Raw genomic sequence first — 15092 nt, 5'->3', positions numbered from 1 at the left:
TGGGCAGAGAGGATATTTGTGCAAATAGAAAACCTGCAGAGAGACACTGCCACTGTGGTGCAGTATGCCACCTGCACACACTGATAGGGGGAATATTTAATGCCTTAATTTGCATGTAATAAGCGACGCGTGTTTTTGTGTGTGTGTGCGGGTAAGGTAAGGGGGGTGAGATTCAGCCATTTCTGTGGCCGTCTGTGAGCTCGAAGCTCGCCTGCAGCCCTGGAGTGGATAATGTAATATCAGTAGCAAAGGAGAGGAGGGTAGACATGGAGGATGGGTTATTATTATTATTATCATTAGTGATTGCTGTGCCATGATCGTACAAGCAAACGTAATGGGAATTAGAAGGAATGATGGCGCACTGTTTGTGTGTGGATATAAATGGCCGGCTCGTGTGGATGTAGTTGGCATGATGATGTCTTTATGTTTATGAGTATTACATGTTGTGATGTTTGTGTCCACTTCTTGAAATGGGGTTCAATCGTCACACCTTTTTCATTTATAGTATAGTATTTTTTTATAGTATTAAAACAAAATAATACAAATTGTGTCACTAAACAGGGCTTTTTGCAGGATTTTTGTTTCAGAAATTCTGGACCAAAGTTTTGGAAGCTAAAATTAAAACACGGTCCTTCGAAATGATTTTGGTTTTACTTTATTTTTATCTAATCAAGGGTATTCTTAATGGTTTTATATTCATGATTTTGGTGAATTTAATCTCAAGTCAACAACCAAAATATTATGTATTATATCAAAGTCTTATATAGCGCACGTATCTACCAAACAAGGTACTCAAGGCGCTGAGTATATACAAACTTTCAGAAAGATAGGTAATTGCAGTGATGAATTCTGAGACCCAATTATTTAGCACCTTATAAGGGTTTACAAGGTGCTAAGGCGCATTAAGCAGCCATAACCAGGAACACCGGGGCGAACCCCTTCTCTTTTCGATAAGTGCACTGGGTTCTTTTACATGCGTTACACAACACATGGGACCAACGGCTTTACGTCCCATCCGAAGGACGAAGCAATGGTTAAGTGTCTTGCTCAAGGACACAGTGTCACGGCTGGGGATTCGAACCCACACTCTGCTGATCAGAAACACCAGAGTTTGAATTCGGTGCTCTTAACCGCTCGGCCACGACACTTCCACAATGTATTCTATATTATTATTTTAAAAACAATTCCATATTGGCTACAATTCATGCATAATATCAGCCTGCAATTCACTAGGTTTCGGGAGAGCCTTGCACTTCATTTGTGGGAGAAATTAAAATTAAAATTTTGCATGCAGTATAAAAAAATCTAGGAAGTTTGTATCATTAATAGCCATCAATATTGAGTTACGCTTCATCAATCCTACATTTTGTAGCTGCATCATTACAAGTTTCCTGAAAAACAGTTTAACCAACTTAATTGATTTAATTCTCAACTTCAACTTGTCTCGACGCAATTTGTCCCTAGTAATGGAATTATCTCCCTATTTTAAATCGGCCTGAGAACATAATTCTTTCGGGCCAAGACCTGGGCAACAGAGGCAATGTTGCGGTGCCCCTTAAAGCACCCAACTAGAAATTCAGACTTTCACATAGAGGTGCCCCGTACCATGGGAATAAAGCTGAATTGCCCTTTTGAGAATGAACTATCAAGCCTGGGCCCAATTTCATGGCTCTGTTTACCGTCAAATTCTGCGCTTACTAATGGCTAGTAACGTGTGGAGTACGCACGCGCAGAAGCCAAAATTCGCCGCTAACCTGTGAAATACGCTTGCCGTAAGCGCAGAATTCCGTAGCGCAGATTTTGTGCTTACGGTAAGCAGAGTCATGAAATTGGGCCCTGTTTCTCATGTATCGTTCTAAAACGAGTGTCCATTCTAGCAATAAAAAAAAAAAAAAACCCAAAATCCTGAAATAGAAATTCTTTCCAGTTCACTGAGATCTATATCTCCCGAGTTGGGATGCAGGGAGTGTTAATGCAAAGAATAAATATGCACAATGTATGCTGTACAAGTTAATGGCTCTGTGTTTGCTGAGGAGAAAGTCCAGTTCTACTTGAAAAACATGCTGTTTACTACATGTATCTTGGTTAAAGTGGATTGTTGATTTTTGTGGTCCTGGCCTGGAAGCTCATCTTTGAATGGGCAGTGCCATTTTCATGTTGCAAAGGGTACTTTCATTGGATGTGTCTCTGTTTACCAAAATACTGATATTTGCTGAGGTTTCAATTGTCTTTCTCCAATTTGTTATGTACTCATTTATGTTGTGTACAGCGATTGATTTCCCTTGTATAGCAAAGCAAAATGCTACATAAATTGTGTCGGTTGCTGCTCTAAATTCACGATTTGCTACTCAATATTAGCATTCAGTGCTATGCAGAACTGTTAAACAAAATTGGTCCCCGTACTGTATCAAAAAAGGGTTGGAGAACCCCTGTGTCACGGGGCGACTTTGCTGGGTGGGAAATTTCTAGGGGGCGACATTGCTTTAGTGGTGAGATGACTGACATTCTAGGATACTTAAATAGCAATGTATGTTTCAGGTGGTGCTCAATAATCTCTTTAATGTTCATACTTCACAGGTTGGCTCTTGATACTAATTGACTGTGTAGTCATGCGTGTCTCCTTCACTGCTGGGTGGGGGGGGGGAGCTTTAAATGGAAATTCCACTTCAGAGCAGAGGTTCATTTCATAGATCAATACTAGGTACACATTTTTTTGCTTGGCATAAATAGGTTGCCAGCTAAACATGGAATGTAATTGGGTGTGGTTTGCCACTGGTTCCAGGTGAATGTTTTTTCCTAATTAGGCAAATTTGTAAAGCTGTTATCCTTCTCCCTTCTTCTGTTAAGTAGACCTATCTGGGCCCAATTTTGTGACTCTGCTTAGCATAAAATTCTGCAGTCTGCACTTGGCAAACAGAATCATGCCCTTTATTACAGGACACCGTAAGCGTATAATTCAGTGGTAAGCAGTGCTATGAGATTGGGCCCCAGCTGAGTAAAAAAATCGACTGAGCACATTGTTTTCCTCACCAGAACAATTTGATCGGTAGGTTTTGTTGCCCTGCCAAACAACCCAGGGCCCAATTTGATAGAGCTACTTAGTCCCAAAAGTAGCTAGGCTCAATAAAATTAGGTTTACCAGAATAAAGTTCCCACAAGCCAAAATACAACCATGTCATATTGTACTATCTATGACTGGTATCCGGCTGAGTAGAAATTTAGGTCCAGATTCTTCAGCTGGGAATATTTCCTGTACACTCTTCGTCAGTTGAAGTTGAACTTCCCTTAAAAAAAACCCCCAAAAACCCAACAAATTAAACTGTGTTTGGGAAATATGAACTGTTCCCCTCCGAATTATTTAGTGGAAGGTATACAGGGCTCGAATTACAGGGGGTTAACCACAATACTGCAGCGGCTTGTACACGTAGCTCAACATTTTTACTGGACCAAAGATACTACACAATGAAGGTTTACTGTTTTTCCGTTAACTGACCACTGGGCTTGTCCAGTAGTGAGTTTTCTGGCCCAATGCTAAAAGTACTGCAGTCCAGTGTTAAATTTGAGACCTGCGGTGGATTTCACAAAGAGTTAAGACTAGTCTTATCTCGGGTTAGGACGAGTTACTCTTTCTAACTTAGGACTGTACATACGTTTTTAATATCTCCTAGGCTAACTCTTTGTGAAATCGACCCCAGGTATAGCATAAAGTTCAAGTACGTAGTATAGACTCAAAAGCTACACAGGAAGTAGACATTTTAGTAATCATGGAAAATTTCTTGCCCATGTTTTTTTCTTCACACTTTTGATTTTCATGCAGATGAAACGAGGTCTCTGTACATGTAGCATAGTGAAACTGATTGGATGTGTATTCATGACCTTGCTTGGGTGTTATATGCAGGTGTTTGAAGTTTTTTTTTCTGGCGATGTTATGCTTTTTCTGTTTTCTGTTTGATTTTTTCTTTGTCTTCTTTTCAAGGGAAGGGTAAGCCCTAGATTTATGGTAAACAGCTCTGGCGATCTACAACTGAATCATAGAAATAAAGCGATATTGTTGTCAATGTTCTCGCCCCCCCCTTCCAAAAAACATACATTTCTGTTGGTACATTCTTGTCGGCCAATCCATACGAACAACCTTGTTTTGAAAAAGAACTTGATAGATCCAAAGCATTTTTAGGTTTGAGGTATTCATTGATTGGGGTGATTGTTCGTTCAGCCGCAAATTAGGCCCAGATCTAGGACCAGCTTTAGAAAGGGCAAGGGCGCACAAAGGAGTTTTTTCCTCAGTAAAGGGCATCTGTGTGAAGAAATTGTCAACTTATATTGGAACATTGCAAGGGGGAACATGGCAATGACCAGGGGAGACTGAGGCAATGGGAGACTTTGGGACGCTTGGTGGCAGCAGACTTACCAGGTAAAATCCATTGTTCTCGGTCATGTGCGCATGCTCAGAACTACGTAAACAATGGAAACTTACCTGGTAAGTCTGCTGCCACCTAGCGTCCCAAAGTCTCCCATTGAAGCATCAGTCTGGAGAACGCACGCATATTCCCCCCCCCCCCCCCTCTATTTTAACATTGTAGTACAAAGAACAATGACTAATTTTTGGGGACTGAAAATTTGACAGAGGTTAAATAGAATGCATCTTGTGGTGTAGAAAACATGTATTTTCAATCAGGAGTGTTAAGTAGAAAGTAACTACAAAACTTGCTATTTTGACCTGTTCCCAATTTGTACAAGTCACAAACATGTGTAAATGGTGATCAAAGATTTCTATGTATCATATACAAATAACTGTCGGTAAAGTTTTGTTGGGAGTAACTGGCTCGCTGCCAAACAAGGAAGACTAGATGCGGAACCTTTCTGTTGTGAATCTCGCAATCGGGTTGTATGTCCTTTTTAACCACTAAAAGTTGTGATGGAGAATAGGAACGGAAGGCTAGATTTTTATCAAAATGTAACATGATTTTGTTTTCCTGACAGCTGGACAGACATGACAGAGGAAAGCATCAAATGTTTTTACAATAATTTTTTAGTTTATTGTTGACAATAAGCAAAATCAATAAATTTGTGCACAGTGTACATTACATGAATGAGTACGTAAGGACAGTTTTAGTTTTACCGGTGGGGCTCTGGAAATACTGGTTTCCCTCCGAATTATTTCCTCGCGTGACATTGGTATTTAGAGTACCGTAAGAAATTGTATTGTTAGATGCATCATGTTGTACATGGATGTAATGTATGATTACTGGCCACCAGATCTCCATTGACATTGTTTTGATACTGCAGATCATACTTACAAGGCACACATAATCTTTGTCAAAAACTAGTCTTCACAGTTGATGTATCTCAACATATGCATAAAATAACAAACCTGTGGAAATTTGAGCTCAATCGGTCGTCGAATTTGCGAGATAATAGTGAAAGAAAAAACACCCTTGTCACACGAAGTTGTGTGCTTTCTGACCTCAAATTCTAAACTTGAGGTCTCGAAGTCAAATTCGTGGAAAATTACTTCTTTCTCGAAAACTACGTCACTTCAGAGAAAGCTGTTTCTCACAATGTTTTATACCATCAACCTCACCCCATTACTTGTAATCAAGAAAGGTTTTATGATGATAATTATTTTGAGTAATTATCAATAGTGTCCACTGCCTTTAAAACAGAAATGATTTTATTTTGCTCGGTTTATTTTTTTCAGAGGGGTGTATAGGTGTTCATTGATCAAAAACATACTGAAGTATAAATCTGGTCACCCTACAATGTACTTTATGTTAAGTTTATCTCTCTCTGAAGGACTTATTTTACATGGCTCAAATTTTATGAGAAAATCCACAAGACCGCAGGGTTCATTTGCTTAAAAAAATATTTACTGGACCAAAATTTATTATACAAGACCAGAAGCAAAATGAGTTGAACAAGCACTAGGAGATGCACCTCATTTGGCTTGCTTGTACATTTATTAATGGGAAGTGTGAATATAATTTGACACTCCAGATTGAAAAATATTCACCAGATTCATCTATGTCAAATTTTTCCAAGAAGGTACTATAAGACATTGGCATGTTAAAATGCAAGTGAAAAACAGAAATCAACCAGGCTTGTCCGGTCATAAGTTAACTAGCCCGACGCTAAAATAACTGGACTCTGGCCTGCGGTCGAGTGTGAATTCCAAATCCCAATTTACTCGGCAATTTGGACGTCCTTTTTCAAAAGAGTTTATTAAAAAGATGTAAAGAAGAAACAAAACATAACAATATTTCAATGGTTGGCTTTTGGTGGCAACCAGACAACAGTCTGAACACCATTTGTCTTAATTCCTGGACTGCCTTCAGACACTGATGTGATTTCATCTCATCTCTTTTGATATTTATTCTGTTTTCACTGTCAATAACTCTGAAGTCTGCCACTGTGAGGTTTTTTTTTCCTTCTTCTTTTTCTTGGATGGTGGGAATGCAATTACAAAATGATTGATTATGAACAGCCATTTTATCCCTTCCTGTTATTTTTTAGAGGGCCGTAAAGTAGAGAGGGATGAGGGTGAATGATTTGCCTGGATTGAAGACCTTTTTATCATAACATAGACAGGTCACAGAGCTGAATCAACTTGAAGCAGTCGCCCCGGCGATCCGGCCACACATCAGGAAATTTCCATGATGTAATTTCAATGTGGAATTATGGAAGCAACGAAGGCCATGGCCTTTGTTGCCCCTAGTATTGGCCTTGATGCCCCTTCCAAAGTTACCCATACAATTTAGGACAATTGCAAAATGAAAATGGCCTTGCCAACTGTAGTTTGATTTGTTTCTCTTTATTTGTTCAATCAGAGGAATTTTCTGTTATATTTTAGTGGTTTTCTTTGGTTTTGTTTGCCATGCATGATTCTGAACAAATCACATTTTTAAAATAAAAATGGCACACACAGAAATGTCGCGAATTGCCCCCCCCCCTTTTTCTTTTTTGTAAATATATAATGGCACCAATAAAGTACTTCAATATTAATTGTCTCCCACAAACCACCAATAATATTTTACAATGAGCATCATCTTTCATTTTTAGAAAACTATTACCAACATTATACTGTTTGATTTTACCCATTTTACTTTGATTTTTGTAATTCACTGTATGCTCTGTGCTTTCCTGAGTCATTTGAAAAAACTCGACTGTAGTCATATTCTTCAGTTGGGATTCGAACCCATGACCATTGCCAGGTCCATCGAAGGTCGTGTTAAACTATAACTGAACCAGGATATTCTTCACTTCCTTTGAATCAATGATCCCTGTCTTTTTTTTTCTCCATGCCATGAACATTTTCGGTTTCATGGTTCAATCGCAAAAATTCAACGATCCCCTGTTATAAGACAGTCGATGCAGAATTCTAAAGCAGTCACAAGGTCTGCTTTCACAATAGAATGAAGCCCGCTTGTCATGAGCGCCCTAGAATCTATTGTCATTGATTGAATACGAAACTGGATTTAGAGGATCTTTCAAATTATAATTAACCTTATAAAAGGCGAGGACAGGTACTAATTGTACATGGAGTTCTTACCTTGATATTTTGGAGGGCACATTACATGTACAGGTGTATGTACAATGCTTGCATTTATAATTTGCTGTGCCTTATTAACCTTGCACTGCTGAGCAATGGTAAGTGTTCTTGTTATAAATATCGGCTCATTCCACCTACCTACCTACATTGTTGCCACTTAAAGACACTGGACACTATTGGTAATTGTCAAAGACGAATCTTTTCAAGAACAGATGCATAAAATAACAAACCTGTGAAAATTTGAGCGAAATCAGTCAACAAAGTTGCGAGTAACTATGAAAGAGAAAAACACCCTTGTTATAGGAAGTTGTGTGCTTTCAGATGCTTGATTTCGGGATGTCAAATTCTAAATCTGAGGTCTCGAAATCAAATTCCTTGAAAATTAGTTCTTTCTTGAAAACTACGTCACTTCAGAGGGATTCATTTCTCATAATGTTTATACTATCAACCTCTCCCCATTACTCGTCACCAAGTGAGGTTTTTTTATGCTGATAATTATTTTGAGTAATTACCAAGTATAATGGTTCTACATGAAACAAAAACACCAACAAAAACACCAATAGCTAAACTATTCCCTTTATGTATAGCAGGGACCATAATGTGGCTTTGAACTTTTTCCTTTTCTCTTTTTTTTTGTTACGAAAATAGTAAAAACTTATAACAAACTCATAGTTTTATGAATGATGTCTACCAGAAATAGGGTAGAAAACTTATGAATCATCCCATCAAAAATTATGTTTTGTTTCTGACCAGATATATACATGTACCATGCATGTATACTGTAGTTATCTGAATGCAAAGTTGGAATTTATTAATGAAGACTTGAAGCTTGTTTCACAGAGGCATTGGAGGCAACAAGCCCCTGGTCATTGCCTTTGTGCCCTTTGAATTGTTCTAGTACAAATGTCCATATTCCTTACAGCCCTAATCCTTATAGGTGACCTTTTGTAAATGTAAAGAGACTCATTCAAACTGGTTTATGTGCTTATTTTGTATGCTACCCCAGAACGGTGGATCTAAAAAAATAAAAAAATAATGAAATAAGATTATCAAGTAATGCTGTGAGCCGAGACTTGTTTAAAATAAGATTCTGGACTGAAGTTTCCAGAATCTTGGACCAAAGCTTTTGTCCCTCCTTGATTGAAAACAACTTCTGATGATAAAATCTTTTGCCTAAAACGTCTTTGAAGTTGACCTTTTTTGTGTCAGAGCTTGAAATGAGTGACATTTCTGTAGATTTTACTCACTTAATAACTGCATGTAGAGAACATGCATGTCATGCCCACGCACATACCCACACTTTGAGCAGTGAAAAGGGTGTGTTTTTCACTGAAACATCTGCATAAATTGTCAGGCTTGGGTTACCAAGCAAGGGTAATGCCATGCCTTCCCCCGTTGTAGACGTATTTAGCATCCAGGGATACTAGACTAAAGATAACCCGTAGACTTGCTTTTTTTTCAGCCATGTTCGGGTTTCCAATCACAGTTATTTTACTTTTTGTTTTCGCTGAATGTTGAATATTGTGCACTGACATGAATGTGTTAGTCACATTGCAGATGTAGCAGCTCTAGACATGAATGATTCATCATGGCGGATGAATCATCAGGATCACATTAATGTGTCCTATTTGACCAATAGCTGGCATCCTTCGAATTGGTCGGGATCACCACCCCTCACCGAAAAAATCATAAATAAATTAGAGATAAATAAATTACTTAATATTAAGTATCCCTTAGACTGTCCTTGTGATCGAGAATTGACATTTTAAAGAAATAAGCTCTTTTATACGCGTAATGGAAAAGCTGTCTGCAGTTATGGCTGTTGCTAGTAGTGTGATTCAACCATAGGAATAAAACTCAGAGAGGGCCGAGTGCGTCACTTTGCGTGCGATTTCGCTGTGAGACCATTTTTATGGATGTGCGTATACCATCTTTGTTCGCGTATATGGCAAATTTGCCATACAGTAGACGTCATGGACTATGACCAATAAAAACATGTAGATCCGGTCTATGGGCGATGCCATTTTGCCATACACATGTGTCCTGCGATGATCATTTTGCCATATGCATGTATCGCTTTGTATCGCTACATTGCGTCCACAGTCGGCACAGAGGGCGGCCGAGCTCAGCGTTCTCCGGATATATTTCTATGGATTCAACACGTGTTTGAACATTTTTAAAGTTAGGGAAATTTTTCAGAAATGTCCGCATTTGTCCAATCTCATCCCTTAACCCCGAGTAAAATTACATTCTTTGTTTTTTTGTTTCTTCTCTTGATAGGATTATCCATGAAGAAGGTTACTCTGAAGAGGACTGTAAGCAGTATAAACCAGTCGTGTACAGTAACACCATACAGAGTATGATCGCTATCATCAGGGCTATGGGATCCCTCAAAGTGGACTTTGGAGAGGGCGAGAGAACGGTAGGTTCAAACCCTCTTCCTCCCATGGTCCAGGCCTGGGATTACACGCAGCTAACGGAGGCCCATGGCCTCAGGTGCCCCTGATCTTGGCCTTGGTGCCCTTCAAAAGTCTCCCTTTGACTTTAAGGTTTCTAATGGGAGACTTTTGAGCGATCCCTTTTCACAGTTTTTGCCAGTAGTGTGCGTGCTCAGACCTACACAAGCAATACTGAGCATGTACGTTCATGCTCAGAGCTGCAAAAAAGTACAGTCATGTCTGCTGCCACCAGCGTTTTAAAAGCCTCCCATTGAAGTGCCCTTTGCAAAATGAAATGGCCTTGCCCTTTCCACATGTCGAAAGATGAAATCCAAGACCTGAAGTGGTCACTGGGCAACGTTAACCTGGAGGGAAACTGGTCCAGTCTTGGTTAAACTTGCCATTTGGTTGATCACTGGACAATGTCCGCAACAGTTATTGGTTACAGCTGTGAAACACACCCCTGGTACAGGTGGTTCTTTTCAGAACCACCCCAACTCATTTAGAGATAGTCATTACTTGATGTTACCGCAAAACTCTAAATAAACCATTTGTTTGTTATTTTTTTAAGCAAAAATAAAAGTGGCAATGCACAAGGGCTTGAGCCAGAGTTTTGAATAGGTTGCTCAAACTTGCTGCTTAATTAAAGGGTGTTTGTACTTTTTGTAGGACAAAAAACACAATGTCCACAGATTTACACTAAACTTACACAGTTTGAAGATAATGGTAGTAGAAAGCTTCCCTGAAAATATTATGTGCTGAGGTGCTATAGTTTTTGGGTAATGAGTAAAACAATGTCATGAAAATAATTTTGTTCTCATTATTTTAAGCATTACAAACGTATTTTCATTACATTGTTTTACTCGTTTCTCAAAAACTACAGTACCTCAGTAAGTAATATTTGAAGGGAAGCTTTCCACTATCATTATCTTCAAACCCTGTAAGTTTAATGTAAATCTATGGACATTTTGAAAAAGTACCCAAATCCTTTAAAAAAAGCAGGCGATTGTTTTTAGGTAGGGTCATTGTTGTTTTTTGTCAATGTAATGCTGTTTTTTTGTCCAAATTATCAAGACAGACAATGAAAGTCACCTGTGAAAATGTCAGTTGAATACAGTGTCTACTTGATAAAAAAAAGCATAGCGCTGTCACTGTATTTTCACCAAGAATGTTGATTCCATGCGCGTTAACTAGCGGGTACCAACCTTACTACAACATGTACATGTATTAAAGGCACTGGACACTAATGGTAATTACTCAAAATAATAAACTTACTTGGTAACAAGCATTGGAGAGCTGTTGATAGTATAAAACATTGTGAGAAACGGCTCCCTCTGAAGTAACGTAGTTTTCGAGAAAGAAGTAATTTTCCACAAATTTGATTTCAAGACCTCAGAATTAGATTCTGAAGTCCCTAAATCAAGCATTTGAAAGCACACAACTATGTGTGAATGCGGGTGTTTTTTCTTCCATTATTATCTTTTTGTATGCATATATGTTGAGATACACCAAGTGAGAAGACTGGTCTTTGACAATTACCAAAGGCTTGATTCAAATGGACACTCACAGAAATTTCCCAAAATTGCCTGCTGGCAAATTTTCTTTAGCGAATTAGTATTTTTTTTGACATACTTTTCTTGATTTCTACTCAACTTGGGCACTGATTTGTAATCAACGGGGTACTAATTTATAATGAACTGGGGCACTTCAGATGAAATAAATTTGTAGGATACTTACTACAATTACATTGTACCATCTATATGACAACAAGTACACACGAAGGGTTTGGGATACAAGCCTACATGTACTGTTACTCATTAGAGAGGGGATACAGGATGCTCTGAAATGTCGTGGAAGTGTCGTGGCCGAGCGGTTAAGAGCACCGAATTCAAACTCTGGTGTTTCTGATCAGCAGAGTGTGGGTTTGATTCCCCAGCCGTGAGTCACTTGTGTCCTTAAGCAAGACACATAACCATTGCTTCGTCCTTTGGTGCCGTTGGTCCCATGTGTTGTGTAAACGCATGTAAAAGAACCCAGTGCACTTATCGAAAAGAGAAGGGGTTCGCCCCGGTGTTCCTGGCTGGATTGGCAGCATATTGCGCCACAGCCACTTGTAAACCATTACATGGTGCTTAAGGATTAGGTCTTATATCTCAAAATTCGCCCCACTCCTTGCAGTAATAATACCTGGCGCTTTGTATCCTTTGGCAAAAGGCGCGTTATAAATACGGTTAGTAAATATATAGTTATTACATTTTTCTAATAGAGTCCAAAGGAAACAGACAAAAATTATAACAAGTCTCTTACCTCACATTCAAACATGGTTAAAATTGTTTTTCTTCGAAACACTCGTGAAGTCATCGGAGGGTATTTGATATGGAAAATAGCTGGCCAAAGCTGGAAAACTGTGCACAAACCCTAGTGGGAAACTATGCCTATGATGTCAAGGGGTCATTGCATCATTATCATAGATTATAAGCAGTCTTTGACTCTCTACATATGTCTATTTGGCCCAAAAAGTTAATAGTTAAAATATTGAGGTTATCCTGTAGCCCATGTCAGTTTGGTTTTTGAACAGACACTTTCAGTTTGTTTGTTTGCCTTCTGGAAGTTTCTATAAACCCAAACAAACAAACAAACAAACAAACAAACAAACAAACAAACAAACAAACAACAAACAGTCAACAGTGATAGTTTTACAAAGAGAGTGTTCTGTGGAGCGTACACTGTACATTGGATGCACGTTGAAATAAATTTGGATTAAAGTCGACGAGATGTCATCTGCATCCATGTACATCAGATGTACATTGAGAGACACAAACATATCGGACAGTGAGTTCACTTCAAACAATGGATTAAACAAACTGGGATCGTTATTCAAAGAGATGGTTTTGTGGGTGTACATGATGCAAGATGAAAACAATCTTAATAAACAGTCTCTCTGTATACATGTACTATATGTTTGTTTAATTTTTTAATTTTTAAGTTTTGTTTTTGTTTTTTAAATATACTTAGAAATGGCTGAATTTATAAATAATATTATGCGTACATTGAGAGACACCCATATGTACATACATAAGTTTTGGGAGTTGACGTACTTGTGCATCAATTGAAACCCTTAGCCAGATGTGCAATCTATCGCAATGTTGCCTTAAAAAAACAACACTAGAACGATGTGGGAGATGAGACACTTGTTTATTTGCTTGTATTCCAAGGTTGGCTCTCAGTGTTAACGGCCTGTAATTAATGCATGGCTTTTTATTGCTGTAGCTTAGCATCTATTACACCTTGAATACTCAAAATAATTGACGAGTCCAAATTATTCCCGCACTGCCTAAAATAAGTGGCCTTGCTGCCTTATGCATAATGTGCCTTCTGTAGTTACATGTCCCCTTATTACGCAGTAGACTGCAGTTTACCAGACTAAATGCCTGTGTAAGCTGACTCTTCAGATTTTCAAGGGACTTTTAAAGCCTCATGTGTTTGAATCTTTCTTTTGTAACAATTGCTTTTCACTGACGTTTTGTGTTGAGCATAGAGTCTCCTGCATTATGCCATACAAACATCTTGTATTCATTTTTATTATTATTATCAAATTTGACACCTTTTTAATCTACGAATAGAATTCCTGCATTGCGAAAAATATATGTACATGTAGGTGGCCTTGCAGTTGATGCATTATAAAGTACCTTCTTCAGACTTGTCAGGCGGGATGTTAACAACAACTTCATGTAACATCCCCTTATTATGCAGTAGACTGTACTGTCTAGTGCATATATAGAGTTATATATAAGAACTAGAGTGCGCACGAGCGCTTCGTGCACAAACGCCACGGGACCGCAAGATGACAAGCGCGTCATTCTGCACGTGCGTTGAATATGAAATACACGTTTGAGTTTTTTTTTATTGAACGCTCAGGCGATGCTGTTTGTTCAACTTACAAAATGGCCGCACAAACACACGCTGTGAGATGCCAGTTTTGTCAACTTGAAAATGGCCGCCTGCGCGCTTGCCGGAGCGCGTATATAGGCCAGTGCGCCCTCTAGTTCTTATATATAACTCTATGGTCTAATGAGACTAAAGAAGGCAATGCTTGTGTAACAATTCGAAAAAGGTCTACAGACTAAGACACAAGTCTAGATACCTCAGTTGGTAGAGTGCCAGCACATTAATCCGTAGGTTGTTAATTTAAATCCCGCTTTTTAGTAAATTTCTTCTTTGTTCAAACTCCATGCAAAATTCATTAACTATTTGACTTACTTACCGTTTACTTTATTAGGACGACGCCCGACAGTTGTTCGCCCTGGCTGGCCAGGCAGAGGAAGGTGAATTGAGCCCAGAGCTGGCCTCCGTCATGAAGCGGTTATGGGCCGATGGAGGAGTCCAAGGATGCTTCAGCAGGTCTAGGGAGTACCAGCTGAACGACTCTGCCTCATAGTGAGTTTAGTTTATCAAGATGGGACGGTGATTGGGAGGGGTGGGGTGGGGTGGGGGTAGGGGTTCAGCAGGTCTAGGGAGTACCAGCTGAACGACTCTGCCTCATAGTGAGTTTAGTTTATCAAGATGGGACGGTGATTGGGAGGGGCAGGTTGGGGTAGGGGTTCAGCAGGTCTAGAGAGAACCAGCTGAACGACTGTGCCTCACGTTAAGGAATTCCCATTTTTGTTAAATAACAAATAATAATAATAATAAGACTTGTAATGCGCACATATCCACCCTGCTGGGTGTTGTACTCTCACAGTCTGCCGTGTGTACGCAAGACGCGCAAATCTTGCGTTGACGCTATGCAGTCAAGATACGGTCGGTGACCAATAATTCATGCGTCTTGCATCTCACGTCATTTCCGTTGAATGTATATACGCCTACGCACGGCAGCAGACAACACTGTGAGAAAACAATCAAAAAAAAAAAAAAAATCTGTTGTGAGCTGCATTATTTCACGAAAATGATGGATTTGTGAAGAATATATGATGACCAAAACCCACCGCAGAAAAATGTATGCCGCCATAGAATGTGAATCTGTTGAAATTAGTGGCTTGTTGCAGGTAAGATTTGAGTTATGAAGCTTTGAAAATTTTCTGCCCCAGAAACGGGCCTTAATAGTTAGG

The 15092-nt window shown here is 39.1% G+C and overlaps 1 protein-coding gene across 1 annotated transcript in view; it reads left to right on the top strand.

Moving 5' to 3' along the window:
• The window catches only part of LOC117306030 (guanine nucleotide-binding protein G(i) subunit alpha), a 47420-nt gene that overhangs the window by 20023 nt on the left and 12305 nt on the right, over window positions 1–15092 (top strand). Inside the window, exons 3-4 of the mRNA XM_033790875.1 lie at window positions 9827–9968; window positions 14264–14421. Of these exons, the coding sequence (XP_033646766.1) occupies window positions 9827–9968; window positions 14264–14421 (300 nt within the window). The remainder of the gene's footprint in view (window positions 1–9826; window positions 9969–14263; window positions 14422–15092) is intronic.

Source organism: Asterias rubens, chromosome 2 (genome assembly GCF_902459465.1).
Source record: "Asterias rubens chromosome 2, eAstRub1.3, whole genome shotgun sequence".
NCBI classification, from domain to species: domain Eukaryota; kingdom Metazoa; phylum Echinodermata; class Asteroidea; order Forcipulatida; family Asteriidae; genus Asterias; species Asterias rubens.
This window is presented reverse-complemented; position numbering and strand designations above follow the sequence as displayed.